This window comes from Rhinolophus hipposideros (genome assembly GCF_964194185.1).
Source record: "Rhinolophus hipposideros genome assembly, chromosome: 18".
NCBI classification, from domain to species: Eukaryota; Metazoa; Chordata; class Mammalia; order Chiroptera; family Rhinolophidae; genus Rhinolophus; species Rhinolophus hipposideros.
The window spans coordinates 24,531,575-24,555,199 of NC_138064.1; the positions used below are offsets into that span (position 1 = coordinate 24,531,575).

The 23,625-nt window shown below is 33.8% G+C and overlaps 1 protein-coding gene across 7 annotated transcripts in view; it reads left to right on the forward strand.

Annotated features, from left to right (window-relative positions):
* Positions 1-19,317, forward strand: part of ETV1 (ETS variant transcription factor 1) — a 92,065-nt gene extending 72,748 nt beyond the window's left edge. For all 7 annotated transcript variants that reach the window (XM_081079175.1, XM_081079177.1, XM_081079176.1 and 4 more), the window contains 4 exons: positions 420-490; positions 3,478-3,647; positions 8,685-8,786; positions 14,244-19,317. In XM_081079175.1, the coding sequence (XP_080935301.1) occupies positions 420-490; positions 3,478-3,647; positions 8,685-8,786; positions 14,244-14,465 (565 nt within the window). In that variant the 3' untranslated portion in view covers positions 14,466-19,317. The remainder of the gene's footprint in view (positions 1-419; positions 491-3,477; positions 3,648-8,684; positions 8,787-14,243) is intronic.
* Positions 19,318-23,625: the final 4,308 nt, after the last annotated feature.

Below are 23,625 nucleotides of genomic sequence, written 5' to 3' on the forward strand. Positions count from 1 at the left end.
CAGGGCAATAATGCAAGGCAAATATTAGTAATTCACTTTGATTTCCTTCTTGTCTCATTGAATAATAAAACTTGGAAGAAAATGGAAAAAGAGATGATATGTTTATAAATCCTAGGTGTGCCAGTGATTAGGTGAGCTCTATGCTTGGGTTAGTAGTAATATAAATAGCTAACTCTCATATATATATCACTGTATACCAGGCACTATTCTAAATTGCATATATTAAATAATTTAATCCTACAACATCCCTATAAAGTAAGTGGATTGTTATTATTCCCATTTTATTGATAAAACTGAGACACAGGGATTAAATAATGTGTCCAAGATTCCAGAGCTGAAAAATGGCAGAGTCCTTTTCTACTCCAATTGTTTGTGAGCCTTATTTCTATCATGAATAAATGTATCCCATTTCCCCCCACAGGTTGTATGTTTGAAAAGGGTCCCAGGCAATTCTATGATGACACCTGTGTTGTCCCAGAGAAATTTGATGGTAAGTTTTTCATTGTGCTGCAAGATTTTTGTAGAGGAGCGATCTTGAAAACAGTCTCTTGAAAACAGTCGACATCCCTACTTAAAGATTTCTATGCACATCACTTATGATTCACTCAGCTCTTGCTAAACTTTACCTTTTTGTGAATTATTTTTCTTTCCCCCATTAAAAAGCTTTTTTCTTTTGTCTCATAACATCTCATTTGTAGAAATATAACCATAGTGTCGTTCTTGCAGAGCTTTGTGTAGAATAAGAGGGGCCTTTCCATTGCCCTGCTGAGCACATGCAGCTTGTTTTTCGAGATTTATTGAAAGCTGATCCCATAATTAACAAAGCAGAACAGAAAGCATGCTACTGTGGGTGCACAGATGACTAATGCAGCCTCTTTCCTTTTTATTGTTCATGAAAAGATGCATTATGGAACACAGGAACAACATAGCTGCCCATTTAGTTAGTAATTGTCAGTCCTTTTTTGTTATTTCTGGGAAGATGTTCATTACTAATGTGGCATTACTTTGTAATTGCTTAAAAGGGAGTTAGGAAAGCATTACCTTTTGTAATATCATGGGCTGTTGCAATGAGAAGGTCCCAGATGTTTCAAAGGGGTGTCAAGTGAGACAGAATCTTCTTTTCTTGACAAAGGTTGCAAAAATTGGCTTCTACAAGGAAGCTTGGGTAAAAATTGAACAGTTAATTGATTTAGTGGTTCTTCAGAGTGGTCTCCATATTTCCTTCTTTGATTGTTTAACAGGAAACGAGCAGGGACCCTCTGATTAGCTAATTGCACAAACTTTGGGGAACGTGGCTGTACTGAGTTTTCTCAGAAGTTTTTAATTGTTGTTATTTAAACAGCAAAGTCATGCTCAGATTGCTTCTCAGTTTCTATTAGTTGCTTGTGGACTATTCTGTTCTCAACATTTTTGCTACTCTCATACTTCTCAAAGAGGATGGTAAGTCTTAGGAAGACCTGTTTCCTTAGCTTTCCTTTAAATTGCTAAATTCACTCAAGGTCACAGGGTTAAAACTCTAGTAGGAGTCACTTTTTTGGCCTTTTCCTACAATAGATGTTAATTTTAAGCTTTGCATTTCAGACGTGTGATCTGTTATTTTTAAACATTAGTGGAGCATTACAATTTTTAAAAATACAGCCTTTTCTCTTGAGAGAAAGCATAAAGCCTTTACTTCTTGGAATGACCTTTATAGTTTCATTCAGTCTTTGTGAACTTTAAGAAACCTTGGTAATCAGTATGTGCATATAAGGAAGAAAAATAGCTCAAAACTGTAGAGAAGATTATGACATAATCTAACAGGCCAAAGTTATACTAATGTTTAGGGAAGTTAACTGTCTTGATTTTTTATTCCCTTTGACTCTTAAATACTCCTCAGTTTTACACTAAGAAAACATTTTTTTGGAAGATAGCTTCAGTTTTACAATGTATAAGGAATAGAGAACAAGAAGAAAGAATAACAGAAGGTTAATTTTTTTCATGGTACAAGGCCAGTTCAATCAGTCACATTTATAGGCAGAAGCAATCTAGAGATTATAAAATTTGAGTGTTTCAGTGTCTCCATAATTGCTGTTTTCCCATGAAAAATTTGTAAATCTCAGAAGGAAAAACTGAGATAAATAAAGTTGTCATTGAAATCAATATGAAGAGACGCTTCTATATGACCTAGTTTAAACCAAAACAACATAATGATTTTTAGCAGCTACTGACAGTAATTTTACTTTGGTTTAGGGTTTTAAAGGGTTGTGTTTTTTCTGTAATTATTTTAAGAGGTGTATGTCTGTCTACTGACCAAAGGAAAGATTTTTAAAAACTTGTGATTTGGTCTGTTTTATAATTCATTCTTAATGTGAGTCGATCAGATTGAATATATTCTGTCTGAATTGTTTTTTTAGTGGAGAGGAGAAATTCACGCGTTAACAATGATATGTTGTCGGGCCCTAGACAGTCAATCCCCATTGAGACCAATTCCACATATTTTTGAAACAGCTGGAGACAGAAGTAAATAATCAGTAGTGATGAACCAAGTTTTGTTTGTTTGTTTTTGTTTTAGTTTTTTGGTAAAACCAAGATAACTTGACCAGATTTATACCAGAAGCATTTCAACACTAGCACTTTTATTACTGTAATCTATTTAATAGATTATTACACTTTATATGAATGCCAAATAAATATAACAGACTTTTCTTGCAGAAAAATAATAGATTTACAGAAAGCTCTAGTGTGTACACTTTTAAACTGGACTTTCAGATAAAAAATAGCAAACTAAATTTAAGTGGGTGAAGTACAAACTAGAAATAAAGAAAAATGAGAGAGAATTTTCCTTTGTTTCCAGTTGAGAAAGCGGTAGTACTAGTATGAAGTTGTGGAGGGAATAGATGATGGTAAACCAGTATCCCCTGAATTGCCCATGAGATTTTCCTAATTTATATAAAATGCAGATTACTTAATTCAGAGTTTCAGATGCTATTAAATTAGCTTAAAATTTGCAATAGTTTGTCATGTGAGAATCAGTGAGATATTTATAAATTGTAATTTACAGAATATAATTTCTTCAAGTAAAAAGCCCAGAGTTTAAAATTGATTATTCCTTCCTCAATGTTGCTTAGATCGGTGAGTAAATGGCATTAACAATAAAAGCAAAAAAGTATGTTTAGATGCTATAGTTTTTAAAGAAATCAATGGGAAAAAAAAGGAATACAATTTTTTAATAAGTAATGACATCTGTGGATTTATTCTGCACCTGTGTGCATTTATTTTGACCTTATATGTTATATATAGTTGTGCATAAGTTTGTATAGACTCCTGGTTTACATTCAACTCGTTAGGTATTTTAAATCGCTACTTAATGGTAACATTATATTTCATATAAACCAATAAAGTATTTGTGGTTTAGCCATTTTAGCGATTGGTTTAATGTAAATTTATGTCATACTATAATAGAAACTTTAATTTTTTAATTTTTTTATTTTAATTTAGGAGACATCAAACAAGAGCCAGGAATGTATCGGGAAGGACCCACATACCAGCGGCGAGGATCACTTCAGCTCTGGCAGTTTTTGGTAGCTCTTCTGGATGACCCTTCAAATTCTCATTTCATTGCCTGGACTGGGCGAGGCATGGAATTTAAACTGATTGAGCCTGAAGAGGTGAGTTTAGTAGTAGATTTTAGTTAGGAAAATCAGATATTTCACAATATAAAGAAACATATTTTATTAACATGCCAAATACGTACCTTCTTTATTTTAAAACTTTAGAGAGAACTCTCAAATCAGAAGTTGGGGGGGAGGGGAGGGAAGAATGCATGCACATATTCAAAATAAAAAACAAATATGTTGCAATCTTGTTTTGAATTGATGTTGAAGAAAATCAATCAGGGCATGGTTAGCATAAGCCTTTATTCACGAATGCAGGGCTTGGGAAGTCTCTAAAGGAGCATCTAAGTTGGAGATGTTTGATAGTCTTTGGAGGAGAGTAGGGGTGTCTGCTGAGGTTCAACTTGTTTTGGATATAGAGGAATTGTTCTTGCAAATTAGCAGTTATTATTTGGACAGTTTGATTTGGTTTAGGAGGTTGGAGGGGAATATTTAGAGACTAAAGTTTCTGCAATATGGGATGGGGGAGAAACAGCTGTGGGGAGGAGGGGATCAAGCATGCAAGGGCCACAGTGGGAAATTTTCACTCCTTAAGTGATTCTCAGGAGACACCGACCTGGCAGGAACATTGTTTCCCTTTGACTGTTGGTGACATGTTTCAAGTCAACTGAGCCATGCACAATCCATTGGAAGGTAGGGATGAAACTTAAAATGTCACCATAATTCATGACATTACCAAAACGAGAGGAGAGAGGACTCCGGATAGAGATAATACAGATAACTGGAAAACATATTTATGTATCTCTGTCCCCCATTGCTCCCTCATTCCCAAGTACATACAAGTGGAGTATTATCCTGAAGAACTCAGTTCAGTTTTTTTTTGTTTTTCTTCCCAGGACTGGCTTTAGGCTTTAGGCTACTCTTATTACTGCAGCACAACCCACCAATAGCATTTTGGACCCATACAGAAAGGTGACTGTTATACAAAATGTTTACATCTTCTCTGCTATTATTAAAATCAACTTTAGTTTACATTAGCCAAGAAAGCAATGGAAGACTTTTAGCCGACATACCTATAACTGGTCATACTGACTAGAGTATCTAAACACTCCAGAAAGGTAGAAAAATTCAGTAAGTATCCAGCTAATTTTGAACCTAAAGTGACTAGTTTTATATAGACTGGAGAACTACAACTTAGGCTAATGGGCCTATACATCTTAAATTTTCTGCCCTATGAAACCATGTATTCAGTCATAATCAGATGATATGCTTTAATTTGATATCCAGAAGATAAGGTCACATAATTTATGAAGATTTAAGAGATTATCTGAGTCAAATGTGTTCAAAAGAATTAAGAAACAGAGGAGCCGGTTAGCACAATTAAGTCTTCTCCAGGTTATATCAGTACACTGGTAACACTAGGGATTAATCTGGCTGCCTTTCCCTTGCCCACACCAAGAACACACATACAGAGGGCTCAATACTAAAACTTGAAAGTATCTGTTATCTAGTATGGGCTAAATGAGTGTTTGAATTTTGTAATGTTTCTAAAGCTTAATTTGTCAAAGGAAATTAGTTTTTGTGTAGATGTACTTAAGTAAGGTCAGTGAAAGAATTGCAAACGTGAAGCGCTAACAAATTGAGGCTAGGAACCCTTAACATAAAGTAATTTCAAAACCCTTTAACATGATGGAAATATGTGCTGTTTAATAATCATTGCAAGAGTTGGTTCATGCTAGAACTGAGTGCATACAATAGGAATTTATATCAAACAGTTCTTTCCCTCTACATATGATTAAAATAAAGTTGAGCAGAAACACATTTTTAATGTTTTTCCATACAATTGTTAAGTTAGGGGAAATTGCTGAATTATGACAGTAATTATTGATCTGTTCAGAAGAGTAAAAATTCTTACGCAAGTGTTTAAATTCTTTATATAGCAACTGTTGATTTTTATGACGATCAAGTTTAAATTAAGTAGAAGACTTGACCAGATGATCACTAAATTTCATCAAATTGTAAATTACTGTGATTTTTTTTTTTAAATGCAAGGAAGAAATGCAATTACATCTGTTCCATACAACAAACCAACATTTAGACACCTTGTCTGTAGCAGACTCATAAAGGCAAACAGGGCTGGGTAATTCAGACTCAGTAGACCGTTTCCAAATAGCAACTAACTCAGTGGCAATTGTGCGATACGCACTAAATGTCTCCTAAGGCCTTTGTTCAAAATGAAACATCCCATTTCTGATGGTTGCATTGTTCACTGTGGCAATTGCTTCCATCAGGCCGTGAAGGTGCTGTTTATGTTTAAATGTCTTCTTTGGAAAGTGTTTTTGAAATTTCTTTAGCCTGCGTGGCCCATGTTCACCCTCTGTATTATACAGCAGCTCGTTGGGGATTGCTGTCAGCACACTCTTGAAAGGTGGCTGTGAAGCTGTCCTTGTTGGAATAACTCTTGGGTTCAATTCATTTATATTTCCTCTTGCAGTTTAAAATGATACTGAGTGAGACTGCAGATCTGCGCTGATTATCCGCTCCATGTGTTTGGATAACTTTAGCAAGCACATCATCCTTAACTTTTCCTTTTTGAGATATTTAAGACAATGAGATATTATTTTCAAATCAATCATGGATCTGAGGGAATTGTTCCAGGGAACACTTCACATAGCAAAGCATCCGTAGGACTCAGAGTAGAAGTTTTTGATGATATTTACACTTGTTTAAGGTGGAAGAGTTACCAAGAAGTCTGAGAGTCGGGCCTTGCTTGCGGTTTCCATTATTTACTGTTGCGTATTCAAGCATAATTTTAAAAAATACGTTGAATAATACTTGAGTGAACTATTACATTTTCCTATTTAATTCATTTGACAATAAAGTGACTCCTATAGCATCATCATCTTTTCACTCTCCTCACTTCCAACCAAAGTTTTCATTTGAAGGAGTATTATAAGGATGTCACTGCAGTTACTGCCACCATGGCACCATTTTATGTTGAAAACGGTACCTTGTCTTTTAGGGGTGCTGGATGTCGTGGTGATTGGTGGGTCCTATGTCAGGGCTGATTGGACTTTCTTAGTTGGTGGGTGGTCTGAACTATCCTAGAAATTGTTTATGCTAATTTTAACTTTCAATCTTTTTACTGTGCTCAGAACACCTAACATGGGACATACCCTCTCATCAAAATTTTCAGTGCACACTGTAGTATTGTTTGTTACCTACAGGCACTGGATTATACAGCAGAGTTCTAGAACTTACTTCCCTTGTATAACTTGTCTGTATCTCATAGGCATATTGGGCCGTTTCCTTCAACTTTACAATGAACGTGACATTGCTACAGCTCTGAAACCATTATTTATTGTTTTAAAATGTCTACTAATACCCACAGGGATAAGAATTCACTGGTATCCTAAGTCAAATTCTGCTTCTAGTATTAAAAAATGTATCTTTCTCTCCCAGAGACTTCCACAGTGTTTTTTTAAAGTTTGTTTCAAATATTTTACTTTCTCGATGCATCCTGGTGAGTTTCTAGAAATAAATCATTTGTAAATGAATAAGTTTCCAGAAATCGTTGTTTAATTTAAGGAGATATTAATAATTTATGTTCACGTCTCCTCCTGGTTCACATGCTGCTCAATTGCCATGTCTATTAAGCAATGTCCATTGTTAGGTTTTTAAAAGACATTTTATTTTCTACAAGTATTGCTTTCATTTCGTACTGCCACCCTGCCATTTCACTATTGCTCAGAACATTTACATTAAAATGAAGTGTATCTTTGGAAAATGAAGTACCTGCCACGGTGACAGTTTGCTTAGCTATATAGTCATGTCCCTGTTAAATCCCAACTCTGTGCTCTGAAAAAAATATACTGATGCATGTGACTAAATTACACTGTATCTTCATTGAGGGAGTACAAGTCAGTGAGAGAGAAAATAGCTGAAGGATCAGTGTTTTTAAAACGAAAGAAAAAAAAATACCCTGGAGAAAATTTATTGCTAATAAAGTGGAGAGACAGCGTGGTCTCTCTTTTCTATTTTAGTATATGTGACATAGCAACAACTTGAAATTTCATGGACACGAAAGAAAACACTAACCCTGTTAGATAATGCTCTCTTGGGGTTGGCTAGGTATGAGTGGCAGCTGCAGTTTCTGCTCAGACTAATAAAAAGTGGAAATTAATGAGAACGTGACTTTAGCTACACTGGTCTGTATAATGCTTCAGCTAGCCCAGGGTGGTGGTTAGGGGTGGGCGACTGGGGGGGATACATAAATATTGAGGAAGGAGGTTTTCTTCAAGCTCTGTAAAAGACTTTCTTTGCCAAAGAAGTTGCCCCTCCAAATCCACATTATAGAAAGCTCCGATGATTTTTTGCTAAACAACAAAGTGGACATTCTGCTTTAGAGATTTTTGTTTGTGGACCCATATACATGGTGACCTTTTCCATTTTCTTCTTATTTTTAGCATCCAGTTACTATTCTCTAAATGAATGTTTAATTCCCCAGTTTGGTATTGGCTACAATTTTATTCTGATGCTGCTTCAGGCAATGGAAATCATTTATAGTCCAGATTATTAATTTGTATACTGTTTCCTCTGCTACACACACTGTGCTACTTGTTCACTTTTATTTAACGTCAAGCAGGATATCTGTTTCCTTTGGTTTATCATAACCTCACAAAAACACCTTTATAGAGTGATCACTAAGCTGTTCTTAATCTATAGTTTTTATCTGAAAAACTAAGAAGGGGAAAAAAAGACCCACAGTGTATCTCAGAATGGGAAACTTGCCTCATTTTAGTGAATTGTAGCCTGTTCATTCCCGCTGTAAACACATTCCCTTATTTCCATTTCATTTTGTATCCAAAACAATAATGACAAAGAATTCTATTGTGATGTTTCAGAGTGATCACGGCATGCCTGGTTTAAAAAGCAAACCGGAACACAGGAAATTCAGATTATGATAGCTTTTGCCTCTTTGATTTGGATGTTTTTTGATTGGTTGGATGTAATTAATGAATGAACTATTTCTATGTAATATGTTGATGAGTTAATACTTAACACTACAATGTAATTCTGTTTTGGTGGCAGGTGGCCCGGCGTTGGGGCATTCAGAAAAATAGGCCAGCTATGAACTATGATAAACTTAGCCGTTCACTCCGGTATTATTATGAGAAAGGAATCATGCAAAAGGTGAGCAGCTAATACAGCATTAAAATTCATTGAAATGTTGCACATAAATCTGCATGTCATACTTAAAAGCCACATATCATTGCATTGCTGAAGCAAGCTTTCACTCACTTTAACATATGCTTAGCTCTTGGTTTTGCTTTTACAAGCCTTTCTGTTTCTAAGTTTGTGGGCATCATAGACAAATGTTTAATAACATGATATACCAAGTAGCAGACTTTCTGGAAGTTCCTACTTTGTTGTGTTTCATAAAAAGAGGTTGTTTCTGCATTAATATTACATGTATATATCCCCAGAAGATGTTAATATTCTGCTATTCTCAAGAATTATATAATTTTGAAATGCTTTTGCTTATAGATTCCAATTCTAACCAAATTCTTACTTTTCTCCCTTTGTTTTGATTCTGAAAACATTCAGAACATTTCTTATTCTCATTCTGAAAAACATTTTTCTTGCCTGAAATCTTGTCTGGTCTCAATACCTGACAGCTTAACATCCTAAACCATTGATTAAAAATAAGTATTTGATCTAATTGTGTTGGTAGAATTAGGCGAAACATGTTTTGTTTTATTTCAAATGAGCTTCCCTTAATCTTTGAAAGGAGCTTTTTACTGCTTTTGCCTCGATAGTAGGATATATCCAAATGAATATTTCCATCCGTGAGTACAGATAAGAACTTCCAGAAAGGAAGTTTAGGAAAGCAGATCTACATTTTTCTACATTTTTGTGTTTTGCAAGAATGAGTAATAATAGGAAACTTTATACATAAAAATAATGTCATTTATATGCAAAGCATCTCAAATTGTTATTAAATGCATAAAATAGTCAAAATACCACTTTTTTTTTTGTGGATTTCTGACACATTTTGAAAAAAGCCTTGAAATCAACCCAGCAAAAGAGTTAAAAAAGTGAGATAAAACAAGGAATTACACTTAGAATATAACATTTTTGAAGAAGGTAATGAATAAATGAATAAATGAAAGTAAAATATTTGAACATTTGTTATTATAACATCCTTCAGCCTTGCATGTGTATTCAATCTAATTGTCTTGACTGTGAACTAAGTTTACAGTGTGTCCATTGTGAGCTTTACAGTTTTATTATGCATCTTTTGTTCATTTGGGAGGACATGAACTGTTATGGTTATGGCATATTTTTATGTCACCATAGCTGGGCCAAAGAAAACTAGACCAGTTGGTACATGAAACACTAGTACAGAGAGAACAGCATCATTGAGTTTTCTAGACGAAAGGAAATCAGTGCTCTGGAGTTTGCCAGGTAGAAGTTAGAACTTCCAGGATACTTTCAAATATAAGGCTGAATTAGATCTCAGTTGCTTCCCATGTCTCTGAATCTTACCTTCAAAAATGTATAAGCGTTTACTACCTACTTCTCCTCTCTTCTCCCTCCCAACCCCGGGGTCATTTTTGATTCCTCCCTTTCTCTCATTCACCACTTCCATTGGTAGGCAAATCCTTTCAAATGCATCCCATTCCTTTCATTTTCATCACCATCTTTCTAATTCCGGTGCACATTCGAGTGGACTGGCATGGTAGGTACTCAATAATTCCCCTGGGCTTTGTTTCTCAGCAGTAAAGGAAAATGCTGTCATGATTTAGGTTTGCATGCTAGCTTCTTATCGGATCACCTTTTTGAACAGATAAGCTAGCTTCTCCTGCTGAATGGTAGTGTGCTTACCTTTCAAAAGTTGTGATTATGAAATAATGTGTTTGAGACACTTGCATTGTATCTGGCACAATAAAAGTCTCAAACAAATGGTAGCTCTGAGTGCATCTCACAATGTAGGCATACTTGGCTTTTGTGTCTCGACTGTTAACACCCCTCATTAAAGGTATCATTCACAGGGCACTAAAAAGTATTAAAAGATCTCTAAGCGCACACACCTCTGCTTTCAGACACAGTGTTTGACTGGATATCTCCAGGATATCATCGCTGGTCTTAAATATTCTCGAAAGTGTTCAAACTTATGCTTCTTAGTACTAGTATCACCACTTCCATGTTCCTATTTATTTTTCCAGTTGTCTCATTTATTTACCTCCTATTTTAATAAATTAATAAGGCAAGATACTATCAAATAAATAATGGCATAGATGTTGAAATGTAGATACAAATGTTGCTGCTTCTCACATTTTTTTTCCTACTAGGCTCTAATTGCCAAAGAAAACTATTTGCAAGTACTAGGATGACAAAAAAAGTACACATTTTCAGAGATGTTATGTACGTATTGTTTTTTGAAGTTGAATTGAATTACACGGTAGCAATGTGTAGTATTACATTTGCTCAAAAGTGTGCATTAATCAAATGAATGCTAGCGTCATTCATTGTATTAAAATTTTAATACTTTTTTTTCCTTTCTTAAAATGTGTTTACAGTTTTTGGCACCTTCTGTATTTATTCATCAGCTAATATAGGATAGCAAAATGCCGTATATGACCGACCTTTTGGAGTGTCGCTGTATACGTAAGAAAAGGTAGTCGTTTACTATGAAACATGCAAAAGTTGAAGTCTACTTATAACTAGCACAACGATCAAGCTTTTTTACAATTTTTATGGACGTTCATATTAACTTTTCTGCTTCACATGTGTTGAGCCTTTCTGCTTGCTGCTCCTGACTCCCTCATTATCTGTGCTTTCTAGAATGTCTTGCCTTGTTTTTATCTGTTAACATATTTGCCACTCCAATGGTTCAGCAAATTCTAGTATAGTCATTCAGAGGAAAATTATGCAGTCCTTTTTTTTTTTCTAAAAGAAAATCAACTATGATGTAGAATTATGTTTCAATGTGTAAGGGAAAATGTTTATACAACTACACTTGTTAAACAAATTTAAAACTGTGTATGTGTTGCATGTAATAGAAAATTAAGTGGAAAGATTAAAAAATAAAATAAAAATGACCAAGTGGATCTAAATGTGTAAAAAAATACCACAACACAGATTATTTCAGTGGTCATGGAAGAATTAAGAAATGGCAGAGTAATAATATTTATTATACCTTATAGACAGTACATGTGTATACTTCTGTTTCAAAATTTAGAAATACCTGGAAAAGTATATACAAATATTTTAATAGTGGTAATTTGTGGAAGATATAATGATAGATCATTATTTCTTGTTACTTAATCTGTAATTGTTCATTTTCCTCCAGTATCCCTGTATTCTGAAATTTAAAAACTTAACGCATAATTTAAATATCTAGTCTTTTAAAGCACAGTTCAAAAGACTCCTCCTTGTTTTATTCTGATTCATCTCTCTTGCAAAAGTCATGTTTTGTTTATCTCAGCTTTGCAATTTGGGTATGCTTTCCATTTTGAAGTTGTTACTCTAGTAATGGAAGACATTGTTATTTCCTTACTTTGGTTATCAGCCCTTGTTGTAAACTCTGCAGCCTTTAACGTAGTCCAATAAATATAGTAATAGTCTTAAAAATGTTTATTCAAAAGAAAAATGGAAGGAAGCAGTGAGTCAAGGCAGAATCCTTAAGAGGTTTTTATAATCTTGGTTGCATGTTATACATTTTAATTTCCCACATTGATTTATCAAATCATTTCCAATTATAACTAATAGCAACAGGTGGGACAAAAAAAACTCCAGTAGCCTAAAGTAAATACCTTTTTTTCCACAGCCTCAAACAAAACCAAGCAGGTTATTAAATGATCTGAGGCTCTGGGGTGTGAGAGGCATTCATTTTATTTTTTTCTCAAAATTCTTTGAACAAATAAAAATAGGAAAACCAGGATTCAGCATCTTAGCTTTGTTTCCGATATTTTTATTTTTATGGTAATTTCACAATTTCACTTTTATGAACTTAATTTGCTTTTTATAAAGGATTAAAGTGAATACATTTATGCCAGTCCCCTGTTTGCTACGCAGTATGCCAGGGACTGCTATCTCAATGTTACAACAGACTTTCTTTCCAAGGAGCCATTCCAATCTCCATTTTACTTTTAGAAAGGGGGAACTGAGGGCAGTTTAAGAAACATAGCCAAATTCATAAAAACTAAGTATTGACTGTTTTCCAAACCTAAGAGTATTAATATTGTTTGGATTCTCTAAATTGGTTCCTCTTACAGGGTTAAAAACCCAGAGCAAAAAATATTGTAAATCTGAGTCCAGAACAGCAGTGCTCTTTGGGAATTGTTTCTTTTTTTCCCCAAACATATACAGATAGTTAGTAAACCATGAACTCATTATTCCCCACATCAAAAAGCAACTAGCAGTGCCTATTTGATGGATAGGATTAATTTTCACCTTTCTAAAATTACTAAACTCTAGATACACACAAAAAGTTACTATCAAAGTTAATACAAAGAATCGTATTCATCCTTACACCTCCTTCCTCCCCGGTTTTGAGAACCTCGGAGTTGTTTATTAATGGCGGTGGGCCGAAGGGGGACCATCTTTGTTTCACTCAATTGTTTATAACTTCCTAGAGAAGCATTACTCTTCAAAATTTAAGTCTGGAACATGTCGTTCCCTACAAATTATGCCATTTCTTTATTTCAAGTAACTGTCACATTTCTTTTTCTCCTTTCCTCCCTATGCGTTGTGTACTTTAAATTCCTTTCACTTTTTTACACCTCTTACTTCAATTTGACACTTTACACACATCCTTAACTTCTGTCTAATGCATCTTGCTTTCATTTTTAAAAGTGATGTACCCAGGATAATGCTGTCGTCTTGATCCATCTTTCATTTAAATAAGGGTATGCATCTTTTTTTTTTTTTAATGAAAATACATAGTAGGGGAAAAAACAACAACAATTCACCCTGTGAATTTGTGAATCACTAGTCTAGTCTTATTAGGAACACAGCACATTTTACTTTTACGGTTTGGAAGTTTAGTTTTCTACAATTTCAGAACTGTAACATCAGAAAGGAGACACTATACCTTAAAGTTCCAGTTATTTTACAAGTATAGATATTACCTTTTAAAACAAGAAAAAAAAACTTTTAGTGTGAGATGTGTGCGTGAAATCATTGTTCCCTTTCCCAACAGTGTATGTAAGATTACCTTTATATTAAAACATGCAAACTGCTACTCTTTTTACTTATATCTGGAATAAATGTAAATATTACCTAATGTTATGCACTTCCCTCAATTGAACCATAGTTTATTTCACAAAGTAAAACCTTTATTTTCTTTTATGTGTACCTGCGAATACTTGGTTGCTCTTTCTTTGATCCATCCTTTCTGGTATATTAAACCATGTTTTTGTTCTTTCCCTTCCCTTTCTTTCTCCAGCTGGGATGGTGAAGATGTGTGGGATTTTGTTTGTTTGTTTTTTGAGGTATAACTGACAATCAACATTAGGTTTATCTCAGGTGTACAACATAATGATTCGATATTTGTAAATATTTCTAAATGATCACCATAGTAAGTCTAGTTCACATCCAGCTCCATAAGTAAGGATGGGTTTTTCTCTTCCATGTTTTCATTAGGTGGCTGGAGAGAGATATGTCTACAAATTTGTGTGTGATCCAGAAGCCCTCTTCTCGATGGCCTTTCCAGATAACCAGCGCCCGCTACTGAAGACAGACATGGAACGTCACATCAATGAAGAGGACACAGTGCCGCTGTCTCACTTTGATGAAAGCATGGCCTACATGCCTGACGGGGGTTGCTGCAACCCCCACCCCTACAACGAAGGCTACGTATATTAACACAAGTGACAGCCAAGCAGGGCCTCCTTGCTCTTGCCGTCTTTTTGCAAGATGCAGAGAATCTCTGAATTCTATTGAATCTTTGATTTTTGTTGTTTGTATTTTATTTTAAAATAATAATACACAAGAAGGGGCTTTTTCCTGTTGCATTATTCTATGGTCTGCCATGGACTGCGCACTTTATTTGAGGGTGGGTGGGAGTAATCTAAACATTTATTCTGTGTAACAGGAAGATAATGGGTGGGGGGCATCGGGGATTACTTTTTACTTAGGCTTGGGATGGGGTCCTACAGGTTTTAAGTATGATGAAGCTATATCATGTTTATTTGATTTCCTAACAACAACAAAATGTTCATTGTCTCTGGGTATCTATGGTACAGTTAATTCACATTGTGTAAATATCCACTTGGAGACTATTTGCCTTGGGCATCTTCCCCTATCATTTCTGAGTGTAAGGTGTACAAAGAAATCTGTAAATGGCAGTTTAATTGTTAGAGATAACTGTTTTTGCACCTCTTGTAGAAAGGTATTTAGAGATTGCATTTGCTGTTTTTTTGTCTGTTTGTTTGTTTGTTTTGCTTTATATATGACTCACAGAGGATAACCATAAAATGGGTAATTCTCTCTGAAGTTGACTAATCAACACAACTGTAAATGAGGGGCACGATTTTGGACTCTGGCTTCAAACTGAGTCACAGGCCAGTAGCATTACATGTATCTGGTGCCACCTTGCTGTTTAGATACAAATCATACTATCATTTAAAAAGTTTGAAGCCCATTTCTGTTAAATAAAGATATATCATGGTCCTTTGAGACCTTCATTTAAATGTTAAATCTGGGATCACAATGAAGCAAAAAATATTCGTGTCTTTTCACTTCCTTTAGCACATAAAACATTATTTAATCAATAAGAATTAACTGTACTAAATCACATATTATGCTGTTCTAGACACAGCAAGCATTCCTTAAGAAAAATATCCAATACACTTAAATAGGTACTATAGTAATTTTTAGAGATGGTACCCACTGATATGCATTTAAACCTTTTACTGCTGTGTTATGTTGATAACATATATAAATATTAGATAATGCTAATGCTTCTGCTGCTGTCTTTTCTGTAATATTCTCTTTCATGCTGAATTTACTATTACCATTTATAAGCAATGCAGTTAACTACAGATAGCATTTCAGGACAAAATAGATGACTCAAACCATTTATTGCTTAAAAAATAGCTTATGCCATGCTATGCTGTAAGCAGCTTTGATGCACACTGACAAATGAAGAGTAAGCTTCAGCTTGCTAAGGAAACTGTGGAAACTTTTGTAACTTTTCGTGAAATGGAAAATTATTTACAAACTGTTAAAGTATATGAGGAAGTTGCTGTATGACATAGTGCTGGCACTGATAATCCATCATCTTGTTTTGACACTCATGTAAATGTTATTGGATTGTTTGAAAGAAGATTTAAAGATTTAAAGTTTCAAAGGTTTTTGTTTTGTTTTTGTTTTGCATTTGGAGAAAATTTTAAAAGCAGGATATGTTGTTCCATTCACGTTGAGAAAACCATAAGTGAATGGTGTCATGGTATCTCTTGAATAACTTGCTAACCAACCCAAGTAACAAAAATGAATTTTGTTCAGTCCATCAGTATTCCAGAGGAACAGCAGTTTTTTAAGAGTTTATTGCAAAATGTTAAAAAAAAATTTTAAACACAAATTTGAAAACAACCCCTGAAAGCCATTTCATGATGGGCACAGGAAAGATTGTTGAAAGATGTTCCAGCCACCCATGTTCCCACACATCTCTAAATCGAACAGTTATTGGGAAATCCACATATCGTAATTGATATTATTCACATTTAATGCTACAAAAATTTTATAATTTCAACATGTGTGTAAACTTTGATTTCAATGATTGTTCTGCACATACATTATATACCATTAGGCCCAATTGTGGGCTAATAAGTATGCCTTAAAAATCAGAACATTTTTTCACCCCACTATGCTCATGTAGGCATTTATAGTACTTAGAATAAAAAACAGGTTTTAAAATAGTCAGCTAAAGTTTTATTGAAAGGAAAATTGTTATATTTGGAGAAATTGAAGGAGAATTCTTTTTTTTTTTTTTGAAGGAAAAATTGAAAGTGGGTCTTTAAAATATGATTTAAATGAAAATTGTATTCCTTTTCTATTTCTTCTTCTTTTTCTTTTTCTTTTTCCTTCTCTTTTTTTATTTTTAAAATTACACTTCTAGTTTGCCAGTAGGGAAAAATTGAGCGATCAGTTATCTTAAGGGTTCAAAAGAGAAACTTATTAATTATATAATATTTAAGGACAAACTATATATTTTGCTGTTTAAGGTAGTGACTCACTGAACAAAATAAGTAATTGACCAACATTAAGGATATTTCCAATACAGAAGGTTTAAAACATTGCATCATACACTCTTGGGAAATGGATCTGAAGTTTTTTGGTTTTTCTTTTTTTTCTTTAAGTTCTATTTTTATTCTACTTTTTGTTTGGTTGTGTTTCTATTTTCAGATAGATTAATAAATCTGGCAGCTGATTTCTGCAACATTCTTGTGTTTTGAATTTCTAACTGAATTGGCTACTCAAACATAGAAATAAACTAAAAATTAAACATTTTTTCTTCAACTTGGTAAGAGTAACTAAAATATCTCCCCTAGTGTTTACTGCCTCTTAATGATGACATACTAATACTCAACTGACAAATAACAGCAAACAATTTTACATCCCAAATAACAAATGAAAAATAGTTTTTTTCTTAAGCTATGCCTATTAAAAATGCTTAAAAATTAAAATCCACAATGCTGATAATGCAGAGCAGTTTTCTCAAATCATAGAAGGACCTTGGAGGTCATTTAACTGAAACTTTTTACAGATTGTACAAGCATACCTCAGTTTTATTGTACACCACTTGATTGTGCTTCAAAGGTGTTGTGTTTTTTTTTACAAACTGAGGACAAGACAGTCCATCAGCAAAAATATTATGCCTCACTATTGAGATACTCGCTTTATTAACAGTGGTCTGGAAAGGAACCCACAATACCTCTGAGGTATGCCTGTATTAGTTTCCTGTAGATGTAACAAATTACCACATATTAGCTTAAAGTAACACAAATTTATCCTCTTACAGTTCTGGAGATCATCAGTCCAAAATGAGTCTAAAGGGAATAAATCAGGTGTCTGCTGGGCTTAATTCTTTTGGAGGTTCCAGCAGAGAATCCCACTCTAGCATCTTCCACTTTTAGAGGCTGCTGACATTCCCGACTCCTGGCTCCTGGCTTCATTCAAATCTCTGCTTCAATGGTCACATCCCTTTCTCCTCTACTGTAGCAAAATCTCCCTCTGCCTGTGTCTTATATGGACACTTGTGATTACATTTAGGGTCCACCCAGATAACCCAAGACAATCTCCCCCTCTCAAGATCTTTAACTTAAGCACATCCATCTAAGTCCCTTTTGCCAGATACCATATCCGTATGTTCCCATGATCAGGACATGAGTATGGAGGTGGTGGTGGGGAGTTACTTTTATTCAGCCTACCACACAGGAAGACACTGTGTAGTAAAGATACTGATTGACTTCCCTATGGATTAAAAAGTTCTATGGATGAAACTGTGACTAGAAATTACGGAAGAACATTGTTTACCATTGAGATAGTCTCTGCTTTATTCTGCATAAATGGTACAGATCGCGTTCTGTATTACAGTTCATCTATTTCATCGAAGCATCTGGTAATCCCATCACGTTTTTAGATTATTTAATCCCCCTTCATGTAAACATTATGTAATAGGGGAAAAAACACAGGTGTGATAATTACAGAGTAGTAGCACAGTTAATTCTGTTGTCTAAGACTGATTATATTTTTTTTTAAATAAATTTGGTGCTAGTGAGTTGTTACTATGTCGTCTGAACATCTGCAAGTGATTACTATTAGGTAATAATATGTAGCATATGTCTGTTACTCAGAAGAACAATTCTAGAATATGAGTCAACTTACCTTTATATGACAAGGAAATAAATCTATTACCCAATATTGTAGCATTTGGCCAGATTATAGGAGTTTCTAAAGTGAGCTGCTTTGTCTATAAGGCAGCATTTTCAGAATTTATAATGACAAAACATTACAGAGGAGAAGGCCATCTGAATGTTTCTTGGTATCTTAAAAGAGAACACCTAAAACTTAAAAATAAATGAGTGCGAAATATTTTCCATTTGCAGTTTGATCTGAGGCAGGGGAGAAATAGACGTATTAAAAAATAATAATTGGGTAAAAGTAATAGGAGGACGTTAAAGCAAATGGACATATTGAGCATTTATGATAAGAATTGTCTAACAGCCAAGTTTCCATAAGCTATCAATGTTGGACATGATACTGAAGAATTTGGCCCAATTTGCTGAACACAGCTAGTACTTTCAGGGCTTGGCTGGTTTTTGTTGTTGTTTTTTTGTTTTTAAACTTATAAGATTTGGTTTAGAAAGATTTATAAAAAGAAATTATGGAAAAATATAGTTTAAGAAGAGATAATTTGATTAGAGTAGTGAATGCCTTTATAGAAATATTGATCATTTGAGAATGTTCAATTAAAAATATATATAGAACAGCTATGGTTTATGAATTCACATGTAAGGTAGTTGATTTTTTTTGCATATCGACTGATATTTACTTCCATTCTAAAATGATGTTTCTATTGAGAAAGAAATTTTTTAATTCGCTTGGATGTATTAGAATAATACTATGGATTGAGAAAACATGCTATGAAATTTATGTGATTATAGCAAATTAAATATGCTCAAAATTTAAATCTAAAATAAAAGCCCAGAAACTGAAAATATTAGACTATCGTGATCACTCTGGAAGACGGCACATTTTAAAACCAATAAATGTTGTCTAAAGTTTTGACTTGCTACTAAGCATCTGGAACATCTTAATCATTTAATTTATGACCAAGGCACTTGAGTAGTGTCTTTGTACTCTTTCTGTCAATTATCAAGTATGATTCTCTTTCTGGTAACAGATCCCAGGATACCTGATAAAACTTTTTCTAGGTCTATGTTCTAATCTCTTTAAATACTTTTTTTCCCTTAAATACTTTCCCTTCAGCAACTGTATTGGGAAGAAATTTTGGTAAAGGCACTATCGAAATTATTTCAGTAACTCCCATGAGTCAGTCAACGTGACATACATTACGGCCTCCATTGCTTGATTGGCTTTGTCTGAGAAGCTGAGGCTAATGGTAAAAACAAAGTGACTTTGTGTCAAGATGTCATGTGATCCCAAGCAAACTCATAAGCTCTACTTTCTTTGTGTAATCTGGACCTAGCACCTTTCTTGATTTAAATTTTTAATAATTAAAAAATGTAGGTAACCGTGACTCACATTTTCCTTAAACATCCTTACATAGAATTTATTTCTTTAACAATTTTTGAATAGTCTACAGAAAAATCTGAAAAAAAATGAAGTACTATTTAAACAACACCAACACAAGGCATAATTATGTATGTATGTATGCATTCATGCATGTATGTATGTATGTATGTATGTATGTATTTTGAGTCTTCAAGCATTTAGAAATCAAAGTGATTTTTTTTTTCCTATTGGACAGGGATAGAGCTTAATGATCCCCAGAGACAGATGTACTGATCAAACTCTTCAGAAAATTAACACTGCTTTTATGACTTTTCCCCAGAAAACTTTAAAACCTAAAAGATTTGAAGTCACATGATTCAGAAGAAACAACAACTGGATTTTTGAAGTGGAAGGTAGAACTGAAAGCATAGAAACTAGTTTATAAAAAAATCTTAACTTAAAAAAAGTCACATTGCTGCAAAGGGGATTATAACCTCTTACATACCTTTTAATTTTCTGTGTATCCAGTAAAACTATTTGTCCTGTAGAAAGTGAATTTTATTGGCAGAAGAAAAATGTGGTGGGAGATAAAATGAGAAGATAAGAATGCATGTGGCACTATGTTTTAAACTGCAAAATTCTATCCTACCTTTTAATCTGACAGAAATATTTCACTTTATACTTAAAATACTCTTACACATTGAATTCTCTATTTTTTCCATTTAAAAAATTGTAGTAAAATATATATAACATAAAACTTGCTATTTTAATCATTTTTAATTTTACAATTCAGTGGCTTCTATTACATTCACAAAGTTGTACATCCATCACCACTATTTCCAAATAATGCTTTAACTATTATTAAAAATACTACAGGAGATACTTTGTTTTATATTTGAATTAGAAATGTAAAAAACACAACTTTATGCTTTCTAACAATTCGCATTAGTTTTTTATTAATGGTTGGCCTATAGTTTCATAGTTTTATTTAAGAAGTGAAAAATGCACATTATGTATAAACATTATTTCTACAAAGCCCCAATGATTGTTGCAGGAAAAAAACTTCATTTAGATAACCAACATATTGGATGTTTTGGAAATAACTCAGTTACTTAAGTGTATGCTAACAAATAAAAACAGCTCCTTAAAACAAGCCATGTCAAACTGACTTGATCTTTTTCACTCATGTTTCTTTCATTTGAATTGACAAATTTCGTTAACATATTATAAAAACACAACAATACTGAAGCTACGCTTAAACTCTTTAAGACAGTGATAATTTCAGATAACTTTTTAAGGAAAAAAAATTCCCAATCAGAAACATGCTAGCTTTAATAACAGTATTTAATTAATGTGAAATTAGGCTATCAAGATAAATTGGGCATCTCTCCACCACCCCCTCACCATATCTTTAGTCTAAGCACTGAGAACTTGCTAAATTAAAACAAATTGAATATTTTTCTGTGACTTTTCAGATCTCTTATAGGTTCCTTTCAAGATCTGTTTCTTGAAATATGGTGCTAATCACATAAATTAAGGTGACTTGTTTAGAATCATTCACTTACAGAGTAAACTTTTGGTTTATTATTGAAAAGGCAGCATCTGATTAGGTAAGACTCTATTATTATATTTAATTTTTCCTCAGAAAATACCAGGCCCAAATGTGATACATTCCAAATTTGTTTTGTTGATTTTTACTTGTTTATTTCACAAAGAGCTGATTTTGCAGGTATAAATAGGTAGTTACAAATAACCCATAAAATTGCCATTTTAATTATTTCACATGCTTACCTCTGAAATTCAGTATCAAGCAAATTATGAAATAGAACCAACTGAAAAAAGACTTCTTCCCCAAAATATACTGTTTATTTTTACTCAAATTTGTGATTATGTACAAATGCTGAAGCAGTGTTTCTACAACCAAAACACAGAGAAATATGAAAATAAATATTTGGATAATTTAGATTCCAAAGAAGAAATATGCTGCACACTGATTGATTCATTGAGTGAATATTGCATCATTCATATTAGAACAGACTTTGGATTATTCATTTCAATTTCTTTTATGTTGGGAAATCTATTCATTTAATCCTTCAGAATCCCAAATATGAATTTTCTACAAATTGGTATTAAGCACTGCTTTAGAATCAGTTGATTACGTACTATGTTCTGCATCCAAATTCCTCCTCCCCCCCAATATGTAGAGTCTATGGAAGATACGATAGATTTATAAAAAGTGATCCCTGCCCTAAAACTAAATAAGACTAACCCATGTGAATCTAACACATACTTGGAGAACTATACAATGTGGTATATTATAATAATTAGGCTGAAACATTCTATCCTTTAGTGCACAGAATCTATGCAAAGGGAGTATGGTTAAAAAGTGGCCTTAATGCTAGTTACAGTGGGGAAAAGGGATAGTTTTATTCAAACATAATGGCTGTTTAAGTTCAATCATGCCTGTTGCTATAAAGAGAAACATTTAATGAATCACTTAGTGTTAGTTTTTGTGGCCCATAATACAGGAGGATGTTGAAAATTTAACTAAAATTCAAGGAAGGGCAGGCTGTCAAGTCAATATCTTCTGGACTGCCATGATCCTGAGCATCTTGATTAAAAGCATTTAATGTGTGCACTTGCTGTGTACACGTACTTACTGGGACTCCTCACAGTATTATGAAGGGGTCATTATATGAGTTTTTGATAGTTCCAAGCAACAGAAACCAACTGATTGGGAGATTTTCAAAGCCAAGGGGCCCCATTCATAGATGCTATAGTTAGGCTTGGTACACACCCTAACAAATGGCCCCCTGTCCTCAACCTACCAATGATGTTTTAAAAAGGCAATAGAGATGAGTACAGCATCCTTCTGAGTTATTCTAATTCTTGACCCATTCCATCCAATAGACCATTTTAGTGACAATTTTGTAGCAGGAAGCTCATGAGTTGTTACCAACCCTGGTACTCCAGATAGTCTCTGTGTGTCTGGGAGAGTGCACCAATTTTATTCTTGCATATTATTAACAGTGCCAAATTTTACTTTCAAATTTGGAAAATAAATTCATTTTACCTGCACCCTAGATCAGAAAGTCTCTAATACTTTCTGTGATTGAATCACCACACTATCTCTCCAGGAGAGATATCCCTGAAACTTCCCCCTACCTGATAAAATTGACCTTTCCCCCCACCTCTATATCTGCTGTGGTCCACAATAGTTATCATAAATTTTATTTTTATATTTCTATATGTTATATATCAGTCAAGGAGTGATGGGATATATAGAAATAAGGGACATAGACATCTGTATGTTTTTTGGTGAGGCTGAACTAGATAGATTTTAAGGTTTATGAACTATAGATATGTCCTCATGAAAATGAATGCACCATGACTACCTGTTTTAAATTGAAAAAGGAGCTTCAGAAGAATAGTGTGTAGATGGTAAAACTGATAGAAATAACAAAGAACTTAGCTTAAAAAAATCATAATAGCAGGAAATAATCATAAATTTATTCAGGTCAGTATTACTGAAATAAATATTTCATTCTTTTTTTTTCAACTCTCTTTTTTAGGTTTGTATTAAAAAATATAGATAACATACATTATAGCATTTTCAGGTGTACACCACAGTCATTCAATATCTATATACCTAAAGAAGTTGACACCAGGATAAGTCCAGCAACCATCTGACATTGTGCCATGGTGTCAACAATATTACTAACTACATTCCCCATTCTTTATCTTACATCCCCATGACTTGTTTTATACCTGGAAATTTGGATTACTT